Here is a 25,804-nt window from a genome sequence, read left to right on the forward strand (position 1 = left end):
CACCTTACCTGCGGCCACCCGCAATGAGGAAGGAAGGAGGTGGGCGGGATGTTCGTCCCGCTCATCTCCGCCCCTCCACTTTGATTGGGTGGCCGCTTAGTGACGTTGCTGTGACGCCGAACAAACTGCCCCCTTAGAAAGGAGGCGGTTCGCTGGTCACAGTGACGTCGCTAGGCAGGTAAGTCCGTGTGACTGGTCTGCGCGATTTCGTGCGCCACGGGCAGCGATTTACCCGTGATGCACAAACGATGGGGGCGGGTACGCACGCTAGCGATCTCGCTAGTGAGATCGCAGCATGTAAAGCGACCTTTAGGCAGGCTAACAAGGGTTTCTCTCTGCTGGCCTGCTTGTTAGTCTCCTTTGATCACATGTTGTGGGGAAGCCAATCACATCTGCTCTCCTCCTATATATGCTGGCTAGATACTGACACCTACAGTTCATCTTAGTTATTCTGGTGTGTTTATCCTGACCTATCTGATGGTTGTTATACTTGTTGCTGAGTGCAATTGTGGAGTTAACCCTTGTTGCCTTTTTTGTTGTTACCTTCCCACTCTTGCTTTACTCCTGAGTCTCTCTTTCACACACTATGGCATAGACAGTTTTGGTTTCCTATTGGCTGTCTTTATCTGTTTTCCATTATACTCTTGCCCAGTCTTGGAGGGGGAATATTTGAGTAGGACTGGTCAAGAGAATAATACACCAGCAGGAGTAACCCTGAGGTTAGGGATAGCCCAAAGTCCCCTAGCAGGAGGGACAGCGTAGAAGCCCCTGTCTCCTGCTATTTTGTTGTCGCGGGCGGAGGAGGGGACGCCGCGCTCTCCCTCCGCTCGGGTCCGGCTGCCGCTGCGGCCTCTGCTGCTCGGTGGCTCGAGCGTTGTGCCGGATCCCGGGGACTCGAGCAGCGTTCCTCGCCCGTGAGTGAAAAGGGGATTGGTTTTGGGGATTTATTGTCCGTGACGCCACCCACGGTTGTGGTGACTGTGTGGACACCACCGCTGCTCTGTATGGGGATCCCGGGAGCGGTGACAGGTAGCAGCAGAGTTGTTAGTTCTCCCCTCCGTGGGTAGGGGTTGGTTGTCCCGGGGCCCAGTAATGGGGTGCAGGATGAGGGATGACAGGCCAGGTGCGGGGCCTGGTGAGGTGCAGGGTCGCGGGGGCAGCGCTGTGCCGCACGGCACGGTGGTACTCACTCAGCCTGAGACGTTGACACAGTTCTCGGTAAAACACACGGCTGGAAAGACGGTTCCCACGGACGGCTGCTGTTGCTTTTCCCCGGTAGTTGACGGTGACGGTCCCTGTTCCTGCACCTAATGAAATGTTGGTAGCGATGGGTTCCCACCGGTAACCCGATCCCCGGCTTGGATATGAGCCGTAGGAGCCCCTCTTTGCCCGCAGGCGCTGGCCCTGAGAAACTGGTGCCTTGGCGGTGGCGGTGTCTCTCTCCTACGGTTGGACTATTGCCTTCAATCAGGACTTAGTTGTTGGGAGACCCAGAGGTCCCCTTCACTGACGGATTTGGCAAATTCACGGCGACTCCTAGCCTTGCCGGGATCCGAAAGGCCCCTGCCAATGGTGCTGGCTTCACTTCGTATACCGCTCCGGTACCGCCGGGCCACCACCCGTCCACGGTCCTTTCGGCAACCTCCGATCAGCCTCTCCTGCAGACCGTCACCGCCGTCTGCTAACCTTGCTGTTCTCAGTCCGGGGCACACACCCGGACCAACTTCAAGCTTCCTCAACTGTCACTTTCTCTTCCACCTTAACTCCTCTCTCTTGCTCCTCTACCACTTCACTTCCACTTCACTCCCTGTCCTCACTCAAACTCTAACTGAACTGCCTGGTTTTCCCGCCTCCAGGGCTGTGAACTCCTCGGTGGGCGGAGCCAACCGCCTGGCCCACCCCCTGGTGTGGACATCAGCCCCTGGAGGAAGGCAACAAGGATTTTTGTGTAGCTTCGGTGTACCTATCCGGGGTGTAGGGTGTGGTGGTGTCATGACCTGTGACCCCTGGCTTGCCCAGGGCGTCACATTCCCCCTTAGCAAAATGCAGACCGTCCGCGGGCTGCCCGTCCAACACCGGTTTTATTTTTCTGAAAAAGTTAAAAAAAAACCACAAGACAAGTATAGTAACATCATCCCACAGCGGGAGGCACTTTTTCTTAAACGTTACGGTAACATTTTAATGGTTGCTACTGCCGCTCTCTCCCACCCAAGTAACCTGGCCCTGATGCTGCCTCTAAGAAACAGGCAGCACCCCTTGACCCCAGTCCTGAACCAGTTACCCGAGCGGGATTTGTCCTTCCCCTCCAGAGGGTAGCCACCGGTTCCGGTGGTGGCTGGGCCCCAGCTTGCTCCACTGTGGCCCCCTCCCTCCAACCTGCCTCTCTGGAGGCGGTAACGGTAGCTGCAACAAACATACTTTATTTACATGCCACTAATGTTTGTGGTTGCCCTGCAAGTTCTCGGGCCTGTTCATAGGAGTTCCTATGCAAAACACTGTGGATGGTCCCCACGGGGACAACAATGCCGGCAACGGCCGGTTCCAATCACGGTTGCAGACAATCAGGTTAACCTTCAGTAATCCTTTTCATTTTCTTCAAAAACTTTTCAACTTTTAAACACACACACAGATGGTCTCAACGGGGACGGTGCAACGGTGCTCCGCTGCCATCACTCTGATTCTTCAGCATCTGTTGGATCCTCTGCCACCAGCATATCAAACATGCTGTGACATGGGCGCCCGGTATCCATTCCCACCATTATGCGCGATGTAATAAACTACCGGTTCCCCCACATAGCGGAGACGCTCACTTGCCTCCTCACCTTCAGGGGCGGGCTCGGCACCAAAGCTGAAGTCGCTGGAGTCACCATCACTCGTATCTGCGTCAGGCGGTTTGCCGCAAGCTGCCACAGCCTCCTGGCCTCCAGCATCCAGCACATCAGATCCTTCTGCAGTAGCACGGGGCAGCAGGTCAGGCGAAACACTGAGGCGCCCCATAAGTAACGGCAAGGGTGATGCATAGGTTGAGACTAGACGAGCCCCTCAGCCGCAGCGGCCGGTCCTGGTAGGACATAGGGACGTGGGTCACTAGTCGACTCTGCTACATCTGTTCCCCTCCCGTACATCGGGGCAGTGGCAATCAGCATCTCCACCTCGTTGGTCCACTGCTCCATCATCCGGAAGATCTGATCCTGTTGACGTTGGTGGAACGCAATCACCCGGGCCTTCATCCATGCTACGGTCCCGGGCTCGGGGTCTGACGCAATCACTGCCGAGACTTCTGGCACATTTTTTTTAAGGGGCCGCGGTCCTAGCGGTTCCCCCGGGAGGGATTCAGGGACGCCCTGAGCGTCTACAGCCGGTTGGTCCGCCGGGACGGATTGGCAGGGTATCGCTACCGGTTGGGCAGGTAGCGGGCCTAGTGGCGGGGCGGCAGCAGCTAACACGGGTAGCGGGGAGAGAGGCAGGGTGAGCGGATACAGGCCGGGCTCCTCAGCCTCAACGGCTGATCCCTCGGGAATACAGGGGCGTGGGTCTCTTACCCGCTCCTCCAAATCCTCTTCCACCTCGCGTCTCCGCATAGCAGCTACTACGTCCGCCATTATCGGTCTCCCACTCCTCTAGGAGGAGCTGCATATGGGCTTGCAGACGGTTATTCAACGGGGCAGTCCGGTCTCTCAGCCACATCGCTGTGCCGGGTGCGGGAGCTTCCTCGTTGGCGGTCGGACTGTACATCTTGGCAATCGTGCCTTCCAGGAACCTAGTATTCCTGCAGAGTCCTGGCGTCTCTGCCTTTATAGCCGCGGCTACATGCGACCAGTCGCCATTTCGTCCCCCTTAGCCTCTTTCCGGCCCCTCCTCTATCGGGGCGGGGTTTTGGCCTTCGCGCCTCCACTACTCGAGAAGACGCTCGAGCGGGATCTTTTCGCGCCAAAGATGGCAATTTCCGAAATTTTTCGGCCGGACACCTCCGGCGGTCACAAGGCGCACCTCTACCCAACGGCAGAGCGGTAAGATCCTGTTCGTGACGCCAAGTTGTCGCAGGCGGAGGAGGGGACGCCGTGCTCTCCCTCCGCTCGGGTCCGGCTGCCGCTGCTGCTGCGGCCTCTGCTGCTCGGTGGCTCGAGCGTTGTGCCGGATCCCGGTGACTCGAGCGGCGCACCTCGCCCGTGAGTGAAAAGGGGATTGGTTTTGGGGATTTATTGTCCGTCACGCCACCCACGGTTGTGGTGATTGTGTGGACACCACCGCTGTTCTGTATGGGGATCCCGGGAGCGGTGACAGGGAGCAGCAGAGTTGTTAGTTCTCCCCTCCGTGGGTAGGGGTTGGTTGTCCCGGGGCCCAGTGATGGGGTGGAGGATGAGGGATGACAGGCCAGGTGCGGGGCCTGGTGAGGTGCAGGGTCGCGGTGGCAGCGCTGTGCCGCATGGCACAGTGGTACTCACTCAGCCTGAGACGTTGACACAGTTTTCGGTAAAACACTCGGCTGGAAAGACGGTTCCCACAGATGGCTGCTGTTGCTTTTCCCCGGTAGTTGACGGTGACGGTCCCTGTCCCTGCACCTAATGAAATGTTGGTAGCGATGGGTTCCCACCGGTAACCCGCTCCCCGACTTGGATATGAGCCGGAGGAGCCCCTCTTTGCCCGCAGGCGCTGGCCCTGAGAAACTGGTGCCTTGGCGGTGGCAGTGTCTCTCTCCTACGGTTGGACTATTGCCTTCAATCGGGACTTAGTTGTTGGGAGACCCAGAGGTCCCCTTCACTGACGGATTTGGCAAATTCACGGCGACTCCTAGCCTTGCCAGGATCCGAAAGGCCCCTGCCAATGGTGCTGGCTTCACTTCGTATACCGCTCCGGTACCGCCGGGCCACCACCCGTCCACGGTCCTTTCGGCAACCTCCGATCAGCCTCTCCTGCAGACCGTCACCGCCGTCTGCTAACATTGCTGTTCTCAGTCCGGGGCACACACCCGGACCAACTTCAGGCTTCCTCAACTGTCACTTTCTCTTCCACCTTAACTCCTCTCTCTTGCTCCTCTACCACTTCACTTCCACTTCACTCCCTGTCTTCACTCAAACTCTAACTGAACTGCCTGGTTTTCCCGCCTCCAGGGCTGTGAACTCCTCGGTGGGCGGAGCCAACCGCCTGGCCCACCCCCTGGTGTGGACATCAGCCCCTGGAGGAAGGCAACAAGGATTTTTGGGTAGCTTCGGTGTACCTATCCGGGGTGTAGGGTGTGGTGGTGTCATGACCTGTGACCCCTGGCTTGCCCAGGGCGTCACACTAACAGTACTTGCATTCTCTAAAATCACAAACATTTTAAAAGGTACTCTTATCAGCAAAGAATAACTTCAAACCAAGTACAGGCACTTGTTGCATTATAGCAGGGCCAAACATTTAAGTGCACCTCCCCACTTGCTTGTTCTCCCTCCAACTCTGCCTCCTTCTTGACAGTTCTGGCTTCCTAGGAGGCAGAAAAGGGTGGTGATTGAGGGAAAACAAGCAGGTGGGAGGGTGCACTTAAAATGTTTACCCAAGGGTGTCCTGAGTGATTGTACTTGGTTTGAACAGTCATCCTGTGCTGACACAATCCATTTAAGAGTCATTGAGGAAGGGCTGATTGACTGAATAGTAATGGAGACTAGACCCTCCCCCCCAAGAAAATAAAAAATGTAAATTCAAAGTCTGGCTTGTATATGTTTAAGCAAGGCATATGTCATCACAGTCTGTTCATAGTTGAGCAGAAAGATTCCAGAGAGAAAATAAATAAATAAATGCATGGTGTGCAGATTATGGTGGGAGCAAAAGTGGAGCCTGCTCTGGTCCAGCTTCCTTCAAGGAATGGAATTCAAGTCAGATCAGGACTGCATGAATCGTTTTGCTCTAAGCGGTTACAAATAATTAATTATATTCCTGTCACGCTAGGTATAGGGAAGTACCAAGCATATGACTCGCCCACCCCAGGGCTTTGGGACACCCGGTGTCGGGTCGGCCTAGTCCGGGAGTAGTCAGTGGTGGCGGGGCTCTACTCCGTGACCCTGGCGGGGTCAACTAATATGGCGGTTGTGGGGGTGATGATTACAAATAAAGTTTGTGGAAATATTCGTGACGCCACCTGTGAATTGCGGCTAAAGAGCCGCCGCTGCTGGATGGGACCTCCGGGGCTGATGGATTAGCAGCTGGGATGGTTCTGCTCCCCACAGGTGGAGCGGAGCCCCGGGGCAACCGTTGGTGCTTATTAAAGTCTATGGTGCTTTTGTGGATGGTGCAGTGCAGGGCGGAATAAAGGAGGCAACACCAGAGGGTGCAGTTTCAAGGTTTTACTCACTGTTTCATGGCTGCAGCGAACTGGTCGCCCACCGGTGTGCTGGGATCTCCTGTCAGGGACCTCCGCCGATCCCGGGTGGTTCTGAAAGTAAATGCCGGTGCACCCTGTTGTTGTGTCTCTTTCCTCAGCGGTCTTCAAGCCTTGACCTCTTTGGATAAACCTGTCTCTGCCTCCACTGTAGATTCTGGACAAGAAGGCTTGCCTGGATGGAATCTTGCCCTCTTCCCAGGGGAGCTACGGTGGGATGTGGCCCTGGGCGCTTGCAACCACCCTGGGCCTTCAGTGTTTACCTTTGGAAATGTGTCTCTCTTTCCTTGGTTTCTAGGGACCGTCCCTGTATGCAGCCTGATCCCTCCACCCGATGTTCTAGTGGAACAGGCCACGAGCTTGAAAACCTTCTGTGGCCCTGGAATCCGTTCTTTTCAGTCTGTGGTGTCACCTGGGCCTAGCTGGGCCCCAGGGTCTCCACCAGGAAGCTTCACTTTCTGTTGCTTTTCTGAGGTATCAACCTCTCTCTCTCTCTAACTCCTCACTTCTCACTCCTCTCAACTCACTCCGTCTTACTGCCTTCACAAACTCCTTTCAACTGCCCTTGAACTTCCTTTATCTGCTCTCTGTTGGCTCCTCCCACTTTCCCAATTGCTAGGCCTCACCCTATGGGAGAAGAGATGGGTCTTACGGCCCCCCAGAATGCAGCATGGGGGTAGCTGCCACTATCCCTGGTCCCAAAATATGCCTAACAATGGGTGTAGTGTGAATTTGCCTGTGAACTGGCGTTTACTCCGGTCCTTACCCAGGATGGGACATCACACCTCTGGATGGGGTGCAATGTCTCTGTGGTGACGGAAGCCTCAAGGGTGCCACACATATGGTGACAGGGAAGGGAAACCATTTATGTAGGGAAGGGTGAAGATTGTGACCCCTGATCAAACCTTCCGCTGGCCCCTGGCTCCCCTGCCACCTTAGATGGGTATCCTGCTTGGAGCATTGGTGCCGATCCTATCTCTAACTGACCTTAGAACTTGGCCACAGGTAAGGAATGGATGAGATGAGCGCTTAGTCAACCCCACTAACCTAAAGAAGACACAGAGAGCAGCACACACAGTGGAAAGCACATGACCAACTTATCTCCAGGAAGACTCCGGGAGAGATGCAGCAATGAACCGCAAAATGTCTTCTACAGCCGGACACCACAGAACTGTCTATCAAGAGTGACAATACCCTGGTGAAGCTGTATGCACAACACACATCAGGTGCATTTCTTCTAGGTGAGCACAATTTTCAATGTGTGTATACATTATGTTGATTACTAGTTACTTCATCTCTTGTATAAAAAAATTCTTGACACCAGTCATCTTCTATGTAGAGTATCTCATATTTCAGAGTTTCTCCCCGAACAATTTACATTCTTTCTTCTGATTTTTTAATCCTTATAATCATGTAACAATATATATTAAATCTTTATTACATACATACATACATACATACATACATACACAGTACAGACCAAAAGTTTCGACACACCATCTCATTCAAAGAGTTTTCTTTATTTTCAAGACTCTGGAAATTGTAGATTCACATTGAAGGCATCAAAGCTATGAATTAACACATTTGGAATGAAATACTTAAAGTGTGAAACAACTGAAAATATGTCTTATATTCTAGGCTCTTCAAAGTAGCCACCTTTTGCTTTGATTACTGCTTTGCACACTCTTGGCATTCTCTTGATGAGCTTCAAGAGGTAGTCACCGGAAATGGTCTTCCAGCAGTCTTGAAGGAGTTCCCAGAGATGCTTAGCACTTGTTGGCCCTTTTGCCTTCACTCTGTGGTCCAGCTCACCCCAAACCATCTGGATTGGGTTCAGGTCTGTTGACTGTGGAGGCCAGGCCATCTGTGGTAGCACCCCATCACTCTCCTTGTCAAATAGCCCTTACACAGCCTGGAGGTGTGTTTGGGGTCATTGTCCTGTTGAAAAATAAATGATGGTCCAACTAAACGCAAACCGGATGCAATAGCATGCCGCTACAAGATGCTGTGGTAGCCATGCTGGTTCAGTATGCCTTCAAGCTTCAATAAATCCCCAACAGTGTCACCGGCAAAGCACCCCCACACCATCACACCTCCTCCTCATGCTTTACAGTGGGAACCAGGCATGCAGAGTCTATCCGTTCACCTTTTCGGCATTGCACAAAGACACGGTGGTTGGATCTAAAGATCTCAAATTTGGACTCATCAGACCAAAGCACAGATTTCCACTGGTCTAATGTCCATTTCATGTGTTCTTTAGCCCAAACAAGTCTCTTCTGCTTGTTGCCTGTCCTTACCAGTGGTTTCCTAGCAGCTATTTTACCATGAAGGCCTGCTGCACAAAGTCTCCTCTTAACAGTTGTTCTAGAGATGTGTCTGCTGCTAGAACTCTGTGTGGCATTGACCTGGTTTCTAATTTGAGCTGCTGTTAACCTGCGATTTCTGAGGCTGGTGACTTGGATAAACTTATCCTCTGCAGCAGATGAGACTCTTGGTCTTCCTTTCCTGGGGCGGTCCTCATGTGAGTCAGTTTCTTTGTAGCGTTTGATGGTTTTTGCCACTGCACTTGGGGACACTTTCAAAGTTTTCCCAATTTTTCGGACTGACTGACCTTCATTTCTTAAAGTAATGATGGCCACTCATTTTTATTTACTTAGAATTTGTATTAAGGCAAGAAAAAAAAGCAGCTAACAGTCTATTCAGTAGGACTATCAGCTGTGTATCCACCAGACTTCTGCACAACACAACTCATGGTCCCAACCCTATTTATAAGGGAAGAAATCCCACTTATTAAACCTGACAGGGCACACCTGTGAAGTGAAAACCATTTCCGGTGACTACCTCTTGAAGCTCATCAAAAGAATGCCAAGAGTGTGCAAAGCAGTAATCAAAGCCAAAAAGGTGGCTACTTTGAAGAACCTAGAATATAAGGCTATGTGCGCACTGGAAAATGGAATTTTCTCAAGAAAATTCCGCAGGTATTCAAAGATTACCGCACCCGCGGTAAAAAACCGCGGCAAACCGCACCCGAAAACCGCATGCGGTTTGCCGCGGTTTGCTGCGGTTTTACCGCGGTATTGTTCGCGGTATTGCCGCGTGCGGGTTGGTATGTGCTTTATTGCATTCAATGCAATAAAGCACATTGAAAAAAAAAAAAAAAAGAGAAAAAAAAAAGTCATTTCATCCTGAGATGATAGATAGATAGAGAAATAGACAGAAGAATAGATAGATAGACAGAGGGATAGATAGAGGGATAGATAGAGTCCCTGTGAGCACTCTCTGCATTTCTCACGGTCGGCAGTGAGTTCACATTACCGGCCATGGGAAATGCCCTGTGGTTACCTCTGGTGTCTCGCTGCGAGGCTGCATTCATTCAGTTGTGTCTGTGTCAGTCGCGGCTGGATGTAAGCCTCGCAGGATGCCGGAGCTGTGGATTATGCTGGAGCTTTGTTTCGGGAGGGGTTAATAAAAGGGTGAATGAGGCTTGTTTGTGTTTTTTTTTAAAATAAAGGATTTTTCGGTGTCTGTGTTTTTTCACTTTACTTACGGGTTGATCATGTCAGCTGTCACATAGACGCTGCCATGATCAACCCTGGAGTTAATGGCGGTGATCCGCCACCACTAACTCCTTGTATTACCCTGACTGCCACTGCTACACGGCGGCAGGAAGAGCCGGGGACACGCCGGTACTGCCGCATAATGCACGCGACAGTGCCGGGGCAGCTGCGGCTGATATTCTCGGCTGCGGGAGGGGGAGTGAGGCGGGGGACATTAACCCTGCCCCTCTCCCTCCCCAGCCTGAGAATACCGGGCCGCCGCTGTGTGCTTATCTCGGCTGGACGGTAAATATACAGCGGAGCCCACGTGTTTTGTTTTCTATATTTCCGTTTGTTTTCTATGTGTGTTCTATGTGTCTGTGTCTATGTGTTCTATGTCTGTGATGTCTGTGTGTGTCTGTGATGTATGTGTTTACTCTCTGCACGGCTTCCTCTTCCTGTAATGACATCACTTCCCTGCAAAACCGCAGGCAAGCGATGTACATTACCGGAGGTAAACCGCGAAATACCGCAGGGAATAACGCAGGAAAACGCAGTGAACCGCATAGAATTTGCTGCCTGCGTTCCCTGTGGGATTTCACGATTACATTGGAGTCAATGGAGTGAAATCCCGCAGCAAAAACATGCAGCTGTCAAAATCCGCCTAGTGCGCACAGGATTTTTTTTCCCCATAGGTTTTGCTGGCGATTCACTGCAGAGATGTTATGAACATTTTCTGCAGCGAAACATGCAGCAAATCCGCGGCAAAATCCGGTAAGTGCGCACATAGCCTAAGACATATTTTCAGTTGTTTCACACTTTTTTGTTAAGTATTTCATTTCACATGTGTTAAATTCATAGTTTTGATGCCTTCAATTTGAACCTACAATTTTTAGAGTCATGAAAATAAAGAAAACTCTGAATGAGAAGGTGTCTCCAAACTTTTTCTGTAATATATATTATATACACACACACACACACACACACACACACACACACACACACACGAGTTCTGCACTTTTAATCATACTGCTCTTCTCTAGCTGTAAATATGTGGCGCCCTGGCCTAGCCAGGTCGTCACAGATAACACACAAACACACCACCCCATTAGACAGGGACGCCAGCCAAACACAAAATCCTTGTTGCCTCCCTCCAGGTTCTGATATCCACACCAGGTGAAGCGGAGCTAAGCAGTTGGCCCCACCCACCGAGGAGTTCACAGGCCTGGAGGCGGGAAAAGTGACAGATACAGTTTGGAGGTTGAAGTGAGAGGAGTGAACACTTGGGTGTCTGAGTTTGTGGCCCAGGCACTGACAGCAAGGTTGGTAGACGGTGGTGGCCGTCTGCAGGAGTGGTGGAGCAACGCGAAACCGTAGGACCGGGGACGGGCGACGGCCCGCCAGTACCGACCGGGGAGCGAAGTCAAGCCAGCACACACAGGCAGGGCCATCGGACCCCGACCAGGCTTGGAGCCGCCAACAATAGTCAGATCCGAATGTGACTGGAACCCCAGGGGTTTCACAACAGCAAAAGTCCCGATTGAAGGCAACAGCCCACACCGTGAGGGTATACAGCTACCGCCTAAGGCTAGAGACCCAAGGGCCAGTGTCTGCGGGCAAACGGGCTCCTCCGGTACCCATACACCGGGGAGCGGACTACCGTTGGGAATCCATAGTAGTCAGAAAGAGAACATTAAGGTGCAGGGAAAGACAGCCGCCATCACCTGTCCGGGGGAGAGACACTGCAGCTGGCTGCGGGACCCGTCCATCCAGCCGTTTGGTTTACCGAGGACTTTGTACCTTTCTTGCTGAGTGAGTACACCCGTGCCATCCGGCACCGCGCAGCACTGTCCCTGCAACCCTGCACCTCACCGACCCTGCCTCCCCGCAATATCACCGGGCCCCGGGACCACCGACCCCTACCCACGGAGGGGGAAAACAACATCCCAGCTGCTCCCTACCATCGCTCCCGGGATCCCAGTCACCAGCAGCGGTGGTGCCCATCGTCACCACGACCCGTGGGTGGCGTCACGGACTAAATCCTCCAAACCAACCACCCCTTTCACTCACGGGCGAGGAGCGCCGCTCGAGTCCCCGGATCCGGCCCACCGAGCAGCCATCGCAGCAGCGTCGGACCCAAGCGTTAGCGAGAGCGCAGCAGCGACGGCGTCCTCCCCGCCCGCGACAAATACATTTGTTTACATGGACTTTGAATGACTTGTGATGACTTATCCGTGCCTCAGGTATGTCAATTAATTCTGCAGCTGTGACTATTCATCTAAATGGCTCCACCTTCCTGACTCAGAAGCTAATTTTCATACAGTACATGGGGTGCTAAAAATTCAGGTAGACCCTCATGTTCTATGAGTGTATTCCCCCGGCCCATGTTTGTTAACATTTTAGGGTCTGTGGAGAGGGAATCATGACACAGGTTAACATACATGCTCCTTTGCCACCAAAATGTCTTAATATTTGAGCCTGTGCGATAAAAGTGGCTCTTTATATACTTAAAAAGTATCTAAGTGCTTTTACCATTTTTTAAATTATCACAGTAATTTTTGTAGTGCAGAATACAAAGTAAGGCCTCGGTTCCACTTGTATTTTTCATGGACGAGTGAAATATGATAAAATATCGGCTTGCTCTCACTCTAGTGCAAAACTATGGGCAGTGTCCATCTGTGATTGATTTTTCATGCCATAGTGACATGTGGAATGAATCTCAGCATGTTGCATTTGCCAGCAAGTCTCGGCTCATGCACCCCCATACAAGTCTATGGGAGCGTGTGAATCATTGTACTGCACTCGCATGTCATTCGACTGCGTTGCTATGTACGCAGAGAGAGGCCGGGGAGGAGATGGCGAGAAAGTTCTTCTTCCCTCTCCTCTGTAACCCGACTGCGACCCGATCGCATCACAGTCGCATGACCCTCAGCTCAGCAGAGGGTCATTAAAATATCACTTCCAATGCTCTCACATCTGAAGCTATGCGCAAGTGGAACCGTACACTAATCAGTAGTTTGATGATAATGGTCACAACATACATAAGGTCTGAAGGCAAGGGGGTATATATTCCTAGACAGACACTATTTCTAACTCTAACCGTATCCTAATGACGTGGATACAGTTAAAAACCTGTATTGAAGCTATAGACACTCGTCTTTAGGGCTTGGGGTCTGCCAGGTGTCGGAAGAGCAGGGAGCATGTCAAGTCGTGAGATAATATCACGTGCTACCTGCACCAGGCTGACTGCAGGTAGAGCCACATTGCTCATTATTATGAAAGTACAGTTAAATTGGGCACAAAATGGGCAGCTTTGTGTCTCACTCAACTTTCCTGGTTCCCATGCTGGTCTGCATGTCTCCCCTCTTCAGTCGCCAGATTCCTTTGCAGTAATAATAGAGGTTAGGTTCCCAGGCCTTTTAAAGTTTGCTGAGGCAGCTGCATGCCGCCTGAGTATTTAGGTATAGTGGAATCCATGCTGAATATCTTTATTAGACTGCTCCAAAACAACCCAAACACTGAATTGCTGGTCTCTGCTACAGTTTTCCTACTGTGTATCTCCACACATGCTTAGCTCTGATGCAACAAGGCTCCTCTCCGGTAATATGCTCTGCTGTTGTGACGCCCCTGGACTATCAGGTCGTCACAGGGTATTGTGCAATCTGCCCTCCCGTGCAGTATCCAACTCCTTCTTGGTTATGGTCCCCAACTGCATGGTGTTGCCTACATCAGCTAATCAAAATCCTAGGTACACTCTGCACCACACCCGCCAGGCACACCAGTGAACGGCCTGAGTGGAATAGGGTCGCTCACTTGGGGGGGGATTGGTTAGGGGAGGTCAAGAGTAGAGAGTTGTAGTTTGGAAGTGAAGGAGAGAGGAGGTCAGGTGCAGGGCTCCTAGGAAGCTATCTAGGTGGCAGACGGTGATCTGGGCCTAGAGGAGCTGGACCCCTGGTCGCAGGGGGATTGTGGCAAGAGGCACGGAACTGTCGAGGAGGACAGCCGGCGGCCTTGCACCATCACCGGGCTGGGACCAGGGCACGACGGGGTACGTGGACCCTAAGTCAGGGAGTAGATTCAGGTAACCTGACAATTTACCCGACAAGAATGGAGCCTTCAAGACCCGCTCTCCACTCGCTCCAAAATTGGGGTACTAGCGCAACGAGGGGCGATAGGACTTTCCACTCAAACGGTCCAGAAAATCCCAAGTGCGAACCCTGAGAGCAAGGTCCCACACTTAGCCACAATGGGGAGCAGGACCCGGCAAGTTCCATACTACCGGGACCAACAGAGAAGTAAACTTAGTGCCAGGAGGCAGGTCACAGATCACCAAGCAGCACCATTGGGGACGGGACCCGAACTAGCTCCCCTCAGCGGCAGCGGTACCTAGAACTTTGGTTTATCCAGTTGTTGGTGTTAGCTTAAATGGACTGAGTGAGTACGCAAGTGACCCCTTCGAACCCAACAGCACTCCCCCACACCATCACCGAGTCCTGGGCCATCCCCCCTACCTGTCGAGGGACACAACACCTGGCTGCTCCGTTCCATCACCCCCAGGTACTCCCAACTGTAGCGGTGGTACTCCAAATTACCACATGCCACGGGTGGCGTCACGAACTCTAATACAATTCTCTGTAAATACCCCCCCTTCATTTGAGTGGCCGCACGACCCCCGGGTCCGGATCCGAGCAGCTCGGCTGCTGGCATGGGGCGGCACACTGTTCCTGGGTGCTGTCTGCACAATTGTCTCTCCTACAACAAGGTACCTGTTTGCCAGTCTGGCTCTGTTACAACAAAGACAAGTACTTTGTTGTAGCAGAGCAGAGTGTGCAGACAGCATGAAATAGAAGTCCCAGTCTGCACTAACCTTGGGTTCTGTCTGCACACTCAGCTCTGCTAGAACAAAGTACCTGCTGGATACACGGTTCCACTGTATCTTTATGTACCGCCCTGAGAGGGGCCCGGCCGCTCCGCTGCTCGGGCCGAGACGCTCGAGGTCCGGGCTCGGGTTGTCAGTGGCACGAGCGCCTCCGGACCGGGGGCCACGTCGCTCTGTTAAGGGGAGGCAGTGGGGTGGTGGTGTGGGACGAAGTCCCCAGCCGGGGGCCGCGTTGTCGTCGTACGGGTCGTGACACCACCCACGGGTCGTGGTGATGGGATGCACCACCACTGCGGCTGGAGTGGAGGGTATTCCCAGGATCGGTGTTGTGGCCGCAGCCTAGATGTTAGCCCCTTCGTGGGTAAGGGCGGTGTGTCCCGGGGCTTCGTGGGGACTGGCGACAGTGTTGTTGTCGGGGTGCAGGGTGCCATGCTGCGGTGCAGTGTCGTGCCCGTATGGCACTGGTGTACTCACGATTAATTCACACTCAGAGTCACTGGTAAACCAAAGTTCGGGTCTTGTCGGGTCCCGCAGCCGGCTGCTTGTGTCCCTTGTGAGGTTGATGGTGGCCCCTTTCCCTTGCACCTCTTGTGTGACTGTTGGCTCCCCTGCCTGGACAGTGGTAGTCCGCTCCCCGGCGTTTTAGCTGCCGGAGGAGCCCTCGGTTGCCCGCAGGCACTGGCCCGTCGGATGTTTGGCCCTTGGCGGTGGCTCTCACCCGGTATCGGTGGGCTTTTGCCTTCTTTCGGGACTTTGGGTGAGGATTAACCCGTGAGGTCCAGACTGCAATCAGTTAATTTGCCTATACTCAGTGGCTTCTAATCTAGGATTAGTGCTCCGGTCAACGGTTGACTCCCCGGTTCAGGGCCGGCGGGCTCCAACCCTGGCCCGGTCCCTACGGTTTCCCCAGTTGCTGTACTGGTACTCCTGCAGGCGGCCACCACCGTCTGCCTGCCTGACGTTACGGGGATCCCAGGCTCCAACCCTTGTCCCTGACAGCTCTGCTCCTCACACCTCCTGTCACTGTCATTGTCTGACTAGACTGTTTGTATTTCCTGCCTCAGGACAGTAGTCTCCTCGGTGGGCATGTCTTTCCGCCTGACACCGCCCACCTGATGTGCCCTACTGGCCCTGAGGACGGCATCAGGTCTCCCCTTCGGGTGACTGTTGTGTCCTCACAAGGGATGGGTGTGTGTGTGTGTGTGTGTGTGTGTGTGTGTGTGTGTGTAATGTGGTAGGTGTTGTTACCTGTGACCCCTGGGGTCCAGGGCGTCACATTTACACCAAAGCCTAGGTTGAAGCTGTCTATCCTGATTGATGGCTTAGCGAATCTACATCAACAGGGGAACCATAAGTGATTAATATATGGTGGCACAAGGAGAATTATTAACAAGTTGGAGTATTATAATAGGGTGGCTCATTGGGACATTAATAACATATGTTGGTACAAAGGGGGTGTTAGTAATGCACTCTTGTATCACCATATATTAATACATGGAGGCATAGAGGGGTGTATTATATGGTGGCACAAGGGATTACTACTAAGATATGAAGGCACCTAGGGGTCCTTATTAAACGCATTAGATGGACTATTAATACAGTGTTTAGGGGCATTTTTATTGTATGGAACATAAAGGGTATCAATAGTGGTGGGGCAAACAATAGGTACAATTCCTACTGCAAGTAATGGCAGAAAGTCATGATTATGGGTTAAGGAAGTAGTTCACCCATATTCATTATTGGCCACATCGATATTATGATGAGAAACAATGTTTTTCTCAAATACCTTGTGTTGCCAATAGTGCCTGTGAGCGGTGCTACTGTGGAGCGCTGTTCCCCATCGCCTGTACTCCCGGGCTCCATAACCTCGGGGGATGTGATGAGGTCACGTCAACTTCCTGCTCACCTGACATCACCACTGCCGGCCCCAGTCTCCACGAGTCACTGGGCGGCCTTTCATCGCTCGCCACAGCGCAGCACCTCCCTGCTCTCTCTTTCACTGCACAGTGCGCAAGCAGGAGCGATGCTGGGCTGCGATGAGCGGTGAAACTCTGCCCACAGCTCAGTGACTCACAGAGATTGGGGCCGCCTCTGTGATGTCATGTTACCTTCCTGTTCACTTGACATCACCGGATCTCTGAGGTCACGAAGCTCGGGGGAATACAGGCAATGGGGGGGGGGGTAAACAGTGGTCTGCAATAGCGCCACTTACAGGAACTATTGGCAACACAAGGTATTTGAGAGAAACATTGTTTCTCATCATAATATCGATACGGGCCAATAATGAATATGGGTGAACCACCCCTTTAAATTCTGCAGAGACGAAATGTAGAAGTCTTTATGGTGGTCTGGGGCAGATTGAGAAGGGAGTATCATGTCAAGTCAAATTAATGACTACCCCCCCCCCCCACCACCACCCAGGAGGAGACATCACCTGTGAGCCATGGGATTTATCTTTACTATGTCGCTTATCTGATCTGCAGAGCTAGTACCTACCAACATATGGTCAGTGTATGGGTGTAATATTGGACACAAGTCAGTGTTTTCTGTTCATTCTTATATGAAATCACTTTATGGCATGATATACAGTATATTATACATACACACACACACACACACATATACACACATATACACACACACACACACACACACACATATATTTATTGGCCTAGTAGTACTGAGTATTCTATAGTAATAGTATGGGGGTATTATTTAGTCCCTATATATGGTCAGAGTGGCAGTATAATTTGTCCTTTATATAGCAGTAATATAGAGATTATCTGTTGTGTAGAGTTGGGAGCAAGGTCCAGAAGTTGCCTCTAAGACTCTTGTTCCGCCCCTTGAGGAAATGTAGCTACTCCATGTGCCTATGCTATATGCATGCATTAGGCCCTGTATTGGTAAGCCGGTCACTACTAGAGCAGAGGGACCAGTAATAGTTCTGTGCGTTTGTCCTGATATGATCCCAGACACAATCTAGATAACTGCTTATTTCATTCTCATGTCACACACAATTTTGTTTCTTTATTTGTTTGAGAAAAGTTTATCTATTTGTGTCCTGGGTATGGACTTTCCACTCCGGTACAACAGGTCTGTCATTTTCACTTTACAATTCTGCATAAAAGGAGTATGATATCATCATGTCACCGTCCTCGTGATCTAGATGCCTACATGTCACAGCAAATGGAAAATCCATCTTTCAGAATAACCCAAGAAGAATCTAAGTATACAAAGTGTATAAGGATAAGTAGTCAAAGCCACAATACTTTTATTTCCTTAATTCACTTAAGTCATCAATTCCACAGCACTTTACAAACATCACTGTCCCCATTGGGGCTCACAATCTACACTCCCTATCAGTATGTATTTGGAGTGCAAATATGGAGAGAACACACACACACACACACACACACACACACACACACACACACACTGCACTCTTTGCAGATGTTGTCTTTGGTGTGAGATGAATCCAGGACCCCAGAGCTGTATAGTAAAAGTGATAACCACTGAGCCACCGTGTTGTCCATAATTCAAGCAAAGCTCATCATATATTCATGGCCACCTTGCCCTATGGAGCACTATGGACACATGCTCTCAAAATTCCCCTTCTGTGTCCCTCTTCCCAAGGATTACATCTCTATATCAACAACGGAATCATTAGGAAATCCTCAGATCGGGGTGGAACGATTGTGATCACAGGGATCACAACAGTGAACGGGCCTGAGGTTGCAGGGGGCCCACCGGCCTCAGCCTCAGCTGAATGTGCGTCCGAGGCTGCGCATCCAGCTGAAGTGCATCACGGGGCAGAGACCCGTCGAGTCCTTTTACTGGGATACACCCTGCCCACCAAACAGAAGCCGGTAGCTTTCATGAGTGACTGAGGGCGGCACATGGCAATGATGTTATGCATTGCAATAGCACTGACACCGATGAAAGTTGTTGACCACTGTGTGCTTGCCACACAGGAGGACGCTGCGCAACATGGGAGCCGGGTAGGGAGGGGAGTAGAGTGTTGTTGTTTTTTGTATTAGACAGAATGGAGAGATATTTACCAGGATGGGATATATACCAAGAGATGGGCAGTAAATACCAGGAAAGGGACAGCATATACCAGGATGGGCCCAGTGGATTCCAGGAGGAGGACAGTAGATACCAGGAGAGGCCCAGTATGGTAACATATATACCAGGATTGGGGACATTTACACACACACACACACACACACACACACACACACACACACACACACACACGCTAGAATGGGGGACATATGCCTCCATAGGATGGGGGACATACTTACCAAGAAGGAGCCCAGGATGAGGGACAGTACTACATAATGGGGTGGGGGTGTGTGTCGAAACTCGTATGTCTTTGTACACATTTAGTGTTCTAAATCCTATATTCATCTGATCAACATAAGGGGGAGGGGGGGGTGGCAGGTCCAAATGTTGCACCAGGGCCCATTGAACGTCGCACTCTAGTTACGCCACTGCCTCCAGCTTTACATTAATGTGCCACAGTGGAGTCTGTAGATCGAACCTTAGAGGCTTCTTGTTTGCAAATAGGTGGAGAGAAATCATTAGAGGAAGTTGTAAAATAATGGGAACTATATTCTGGAGAAAGCAGAGTGAGTGATAAAGGTTTTACGTTACAGATTGGTCAGTTCTGAGACAATGTTTCAGGAAGTGATTTTTTGTTTACGTCATTTAACACTTTGAAAACACATTCTACGGAGAATGAGCTTTCGATATTTTGAAAACATTGAATATAAATAACTGACTCTTGGGGCCTCATTAAATCATGACAGATTTCTGAGGCTTATATAGAAGAATCCTGCCTCTATATATTACAGAAATGAAGAACTGATATGACACAAATCAGGTTTAACAAGAATATTGGCCAAAAATTGTTTTATATATATATATATATATATATATATATATATATATATATATATATATATATATATATTATATATACATACATAGCTATATATGTTCACACAGGGCATTTTTGGTGCTTCTTTCATTTGTTTTATGCAAATACATGCTAATAAAAAGCTGCTTTTTACAGTACCAGCAAAACTTATGAGATTGTAGAAAGCTCATGCACATACAGACAAACAACTGCCTATTTTCTTCTTTGCAAATGGCAAAAGGCTGTATATATATTTATCATATACATTTGTATTTATTTATTTATTTTAAGAAGCAGCATTTCACTTCTTTCAGCATTTTTGCAGCTTATTTCTTATTTCACCATTGAAAGCAATGAGGGGAAAAAAATGCAGTTGCGTTTTTTGGTGAATTATAACAAACTTTATTTAAACATGTAGTGAAGACAAATTACACAGCAAAAAAACAAACAAAACAAGAACAAAACAAACAGTAAAAAAACCACAGCAAACAACCCACCCAAACAAAACACTGCTTCTTTATTGCCAAGTGATCAGGTTTTGCTGCACAGAAAGAAAACAAAAAAAAAAGCACCAAAAATACCTTGTGTGAACATAGCCTAAGACAGCAAACGTTGCAATCCATAGGTATCCGTTAAGACTTGGAAGAAAGAGTTCAGATCAGGGGACCCTAAGGGGCATTTCAAAATATTATTATTATTAATAATAATAATAATAATAATAATATAGAAAATATATCTTGCTGTATATTCCATGTATAGGTGATTACTTTGTTACTGCATGTTGACTGCTCACAAGAATAAAAGTCTTGACATGTCTGAACACTTCTTCTACATCTCACTGTCTAGATCCAGCTCTGGTTTTCTCAGAAGAGCCAACAATGGCTGGGGTACAAGATTTCACATGCAGGTACTGAATATATACCTTGTGTGACAGAATGGCTTTGGTCAATGACTGGGCTTGTTACAAAAGTAACTTTCAAAGTTTTCAGAACTTTATGACTAACTCCAGACTAGACTGTACTTTGCTCACACAAACAGAAAAAAAAGTGATACATTTTCTCAATACTTTAACATTACAATTGGAAGATGATAGTATTGACATATTATACATTATGATCAGAATAGGGCTGTTTTGGATCAGACTTACCCTCTTTGCCCTCTGGATCAAATCTCTCACAACAGCCTTTATAGGGGGAGCATTTTCCTTTGGAGGGTGGGTATATACCAAAAGCTGGGTGACCCCTCTGTAAAACCCTTTATCTGGCCAGCCCAGGTCCAGAGGTGGGATCTCTGTGTCAGTGAGTGCAGGCCAGTATTGCAGGGTGGACTCTTTTTCTTCCCCCTGCTTGTTTGCCTGTTTTTTTTCTTTCTTTGGTTTCTCAATTTCGTATTTCTTAAAGTCACTTTTTAGATCTGTTAGCTCCTTAGTAGAAAGAAAGTCCTTTATCTGTTTTTCCTTAAGGTACTGTCTGTAAGCCTGGATCCCATTATTGACCAGAATTTCCATGCACCTCCTCTGGTCTTCACTGTAGTAGAAGTGGACCATCTTCTCAGTAATCTTCTCGTTAACATGGTCATCTCTCAAGCACTGGACCTGTGAATCAGCCATGGTGTCCTTCCTCTGCTCAGTCACAGCAATGCCTTACATTATGTAGTGGAGGGAGTGGTAACCAGAGCTCACCTGAGACCCAGCCCTCGCCTTCACCCAACCTCCAGTTATTCTTTACTTGCCAAACTGAACAAGCAGTTGAAGCTGAATCCTGAGAGAAAACCACAAACATTGAAACAACTGAACCAAGGAAAAGATTGTTGTCACATGCAAAGACAGTGTCCGGTAGCAGCTGAGTTCCCATGTCCTGTAATCATCCATTAGAACAGGTCCTGCAGGGATCCGTTGGGAAACAATTTCTGCAAACACAACTTTTTTTGTGAAATAACTGATGTCTGGTTGATCGTTTATTTTTTAAACATTGGAATCCAGAATGGAATGGAGAACGGATCCAGATTACTATTCAGCCATCCGTTTTTCTTGTTATTTTTTCTCATAGGATCCGTTTCAAATGGAAGATAAATGACAATCCGTTAATGGATCCGTTCACCATAGGTTCCTATGTTAAAAATACGCCTGCGGCAGAAATTATTTTTGTCAACGGATCTCTGCAGGATCCGTTCTAATGGACGATTACAGGACAGAAAAGTGCAATTGTATCTAAATTTATATTTAAAAAATAAGTAAAGCTTGATGAAAACTATTATATTACAATTTATTGAATCTAATATATATATGCTGAGTGTGTGTGTATGTATGTGTGTGTGAATGTGTGTGTATGTGGATGTGTGTGTATGTGTGTGTGTGTGTGTGTATATATATATATGTGTGTATGTGTGTATGTATGTGTGTGTGTGTGTATATGTGTGTGTATGTATGTATGTGTGTGTGTATGTGTATGTATGTATGTGTGTGTGTGCATATGTGTGTGTATGTATGTATGTGTGTGTATGTATGTATGTATGTGTGTGTGTATGTGTGTATGTCCGCTAAAGAAATCCACACCATCGCATTTACAATCATGAAAGTTTACACAGCCGGCTCATGTGACTCGGAACAACATAGACTATGTTTTGAGGGAAAATTTAACCCAGCGCTTTACAGTTATTTGCCAATAAGTCAATGAAGCTGGGAATGGATCTGTTATTATAGACTCCTATTATGGACAGAGAAAGAGACACACAGAGAGACCCACACATACAGAGAAAGAGACAAACACAGAAAGAAACACCGAAAGACAGATACAAGGAAAGAGACACACACACACACACAGAAAGAGACGCACATAAAGAGACACACACACAGAAAGAGATGCACACAGAAAAAAACACAGAGAGAGAAAGACTCACAGAAAGAGACACAGACAGAAAGAGAGACTCACAGAAAGAGACACAGACAGAAAGAGACACATACACAGAAAGAGACACACACAGAAAGATGCACACACAGAAAGAGACACACATATGTGTCGCCAGGGGTTAAGGAGATACCCAGAACCGGGCCAAGGGGTCGCTTCTGGAAAGGGGATCACGGTGTCGTGACCCGGTCCGTGCTCCCTGGTTCCACAATAAAAAGGGGGGTTATGTTCGTGACACCACCCGTGGAATGTGATCAGAGATGACCACCGCTGCTGCAGAACCTCCGGGGTGATGGAAGGCAGCTTGAGATGGGACGGCTGCCCACGGGTAGAGCCTTTTCCCCGGGGCAGTGTGTTAGTCTATGGGGGGGGGGAGCAGGACACGAGCACAATAAACAGGCAGACTCACGGTTTTGCAGTTTCTTTGTCCTTTACTGTAGATGGCATTCAGCAGAGTACTGTCCACGGAGTCTGTGAGGGGTTCAGGGCTTCTCCCACCCAGCCGGGCCGTTTTGGCTTCCTTGCCTGCACTGTGTGTCTGTGGCCCCGCTGCTGAGTGAACTATGCAGCTGGCTCTGCTCTGCTCTGCTCCTAGGTACCGACCTGACAGGCAACTCGAGTCCTTCCTAGTATGTTCCTGAACTCTGCGCTTGTTGCTTGTGTCTGTGGTACAGGTGAAAGATCTGGAATCTTCACTTATCTGGTGGTAACTGTGCAGCATGTAACCTGCAGTCTCGGATCCAGCATCCGTTCTGTGTGCTCCACTGGGGATGAGCCCTGCAATGCTCTGTCTCCCAGGAATGTTCCTTTGTGTACGCTTTCTCCTTTCCTCAGACCCTCAGCTAGGCCTGGAATTGGTCAGTGGATCCTGAGGTGAGCTAAAGCCAGCTTCCAACCTCCAGAGATCCTGTCTCCTCAGTGCTCTGCACTGAACTTCCAAACTGAAACTACTTCTGACCATTTCCTCCCCCCCACCAGAATATACAGGGAAGCAGCTTGGTCTCCCCCTTCTGGCCAGGAGGTCTTGGTGTTGTGTGTGGGGAGTTAACCCTTTGTGTTGTTACTGTGGCAACCCTGGGGTGCCACATTCCCCCTTAGTGAAGAACAGTACTCCGGGACTGTGAAACAAACAAACAAGTTATCACAACAATTATGTATATACAGAGTCTCAAAAGGAAAAAATACAAAAACCTTAAAGCTCAAAAAGAGTCCAAAATGTTCAAAAATATATAAGTGTTCATACAGTATAGTCTCTGTAGGTACAGGGCTTTTGGTCTTAACGTTGCAATTAAATAAACATTTTAATCAACAAACACTTCTTAAAGGTGTCTCTACTCTGGTCGTAAGTGCAGTAGACCTCACGGCCCTCGGGCCACCAACAATGTGATCAAGTTGTAACTCTCCGTGCTGCCACCTTACACCACTCTTCTCTCACCTTTTCTGTACACTAAACTGTTACGGTTTTTCATATAAACATTATAACATATGTACATTTTATATGCAATTCCACATTAGTCTTTATATCTTGCTGGTATCTGACCCTGAGTACTACGCTGTGACCTGCGTACTGCTGGTGTACTGGGTGTACTTAGCATAATGGTGTGAGTGGAAGTGTACCTATTTGGTGTTTCTGGTACTTGTGAAGATGGGAGATTGACTGTAGGACTGGCAAGCTCACTGGGACCAGAAATCTGTTCTTCCTCTACGGTTTCGACTTCCAGTTCTTCTTCTTGTCTTGAGACTTCTTGTGGTATGGGTTCTGATTGTGGTTCCGCCACTTGAGGGAAGGCGATCATTGGGACTACTACTGCTCCATAGTAATTTGGCCATGTTTTTGGGAAATCTCCTAAGACTGTATGGAATACATCTTCTTCCTTCTTGACAGGTTGTACCTGTATGGGTAAGGTGACTTCTGGTGTCTTCAGGGTTTCAGGACACGGTTTGAGTTGATCTCTTCACACGACAGCTGATGTCCTTCCTTCATCCTTACTGATGAGACACACTTTGGGATTATCCATACTGGATGGTAAGACTGTATATGGGGTGGTTTCCCACTGATTATCCAATTTGTTTGTGCGCCGTTTCCTCTTGAGAACTTGGTCACCAGGTTGCAATGGGGTTGCTAGAGCATGCTGGTTGAAGGTTCTCTCCTGTCTTCCCCTAGCTTGTTGGAGACTTTTCTCTACGCCCTCTTGTACTTTGCGATATTGCTGCTGACGTAGGGTATCCCAATTGGATTCTTGATCTTCCGCATCTGGCTTCAGAATTCCCATATCTAAATCAATTGGCAGTTTACCGGGCCTTGCACGCATAAGGTAAGCGGGGGTGCAGTTTGTAGAACTCACCGGGACATGATTGTACAAGTCCACCAAGTCTGGCAATTTCTCTGGCCATTGATTTCTTTCTGACTCTGGTAAGGTCTTCAACAGGTCAATCACAATATGGTTCATCTTCTCACATAAGCCATTTGTTTGGGGATGGTATGCTGTTGTGCGGATCTTTTTACAGCCATACATGTTGCAGAATTCTTGGAAGATCTGTGATTCGAAAGCTGGACCTTGATCTGCAAGGACTTGTTCTGGGTAACCATGGGGTCTGCAAAAGTACGTCTGGAATGCTTTAGCTGCTGTTCTAGCTGTAAGGTCTTTCACGGGTACCACCACTAAGAAGCGTGAGTAATGGTCCACGATGGTTAAGGCATAGACATAGCCGGACCGGCTTGGTGACAACTTGACGTGGTCTAATGCGACCAGCTCGAGTGGTTGCTTGGTTACTATGGACTGGAGTGGAGCTCTCTGGTTCTGTTGATCCTTTCTTCTGAGGTTGCACGGTCCGCATTTTCTACACCAATCTTCAATTGATTTTCTCATGCCAACCCAGTAGAATCTTTCTCTTAAGAGCACTTCCAACTTTTTCCAACCAAAATGACCAGCACCGTTGTGGTAAGCTTCCAGAACCATCTTGACGTCTCTCTTGGGCACGATGATCTGCCAGACCAACTCATGTGTTTTTGGATTGGTGTGCCTTCTACAGAGCTTCCCTTGGTACAGGAACAATTTACCTCTCTCTTTCCAGAGATGTTGTGTCTCAGCTGGGGCATTCTGATTAGGGTATGCACCTTGTTGTGTAAGCAGTTCTTTCACTAGCTTCACAGCTGGATCGCTGTCTTGTGTGTCAGCCCATCCGTGGTGTGCTAATGGGTTGAGA

General features: G+C 49.3%; 1 protein-coding gene across 1 annotated transcript in view; it reads right to left on the reverse strand.

Annotated features, from left to right (window-relative positions):
- FAM83F (family with sequence similarity 83 member F) overlaps positions 1–21,313 on the reverse strand; it is an 88,698-nt gene extending 67,385 nt beyond the window's left edge. Inside the window, exon 1 of the mRNA XM_075320844.1 lies at positions 20,839–21,313. Coding sequence (XP_075176959.1) covers positions 20,839–21,300 — 462 coding nt within the window. The 5' untranslated portion in view covers positions 21,301–21,313. The remainder of the gene's footprint in view (positions 1–20,838) is intronic.
- Positions 21,314–25,804: the final 4,491 nt, after the last annotated feature.

Source organism: Anomaloglossus baeobatrachus, chromosome 8, assembly GCF_048569485.1.
Source record: "Anomaloglossus baeobatrachus isolate aAnoBae1 chromosome 8, aAnoBae1.hap1, whole genome shotgun sequence".
Lineage (NCBI taxonomy): Eukaryota > Metazoa > Chordata > Amphibia > Anura > Aromobatidae > Anomaloglossus > Anomaloglossus baeobatrachus.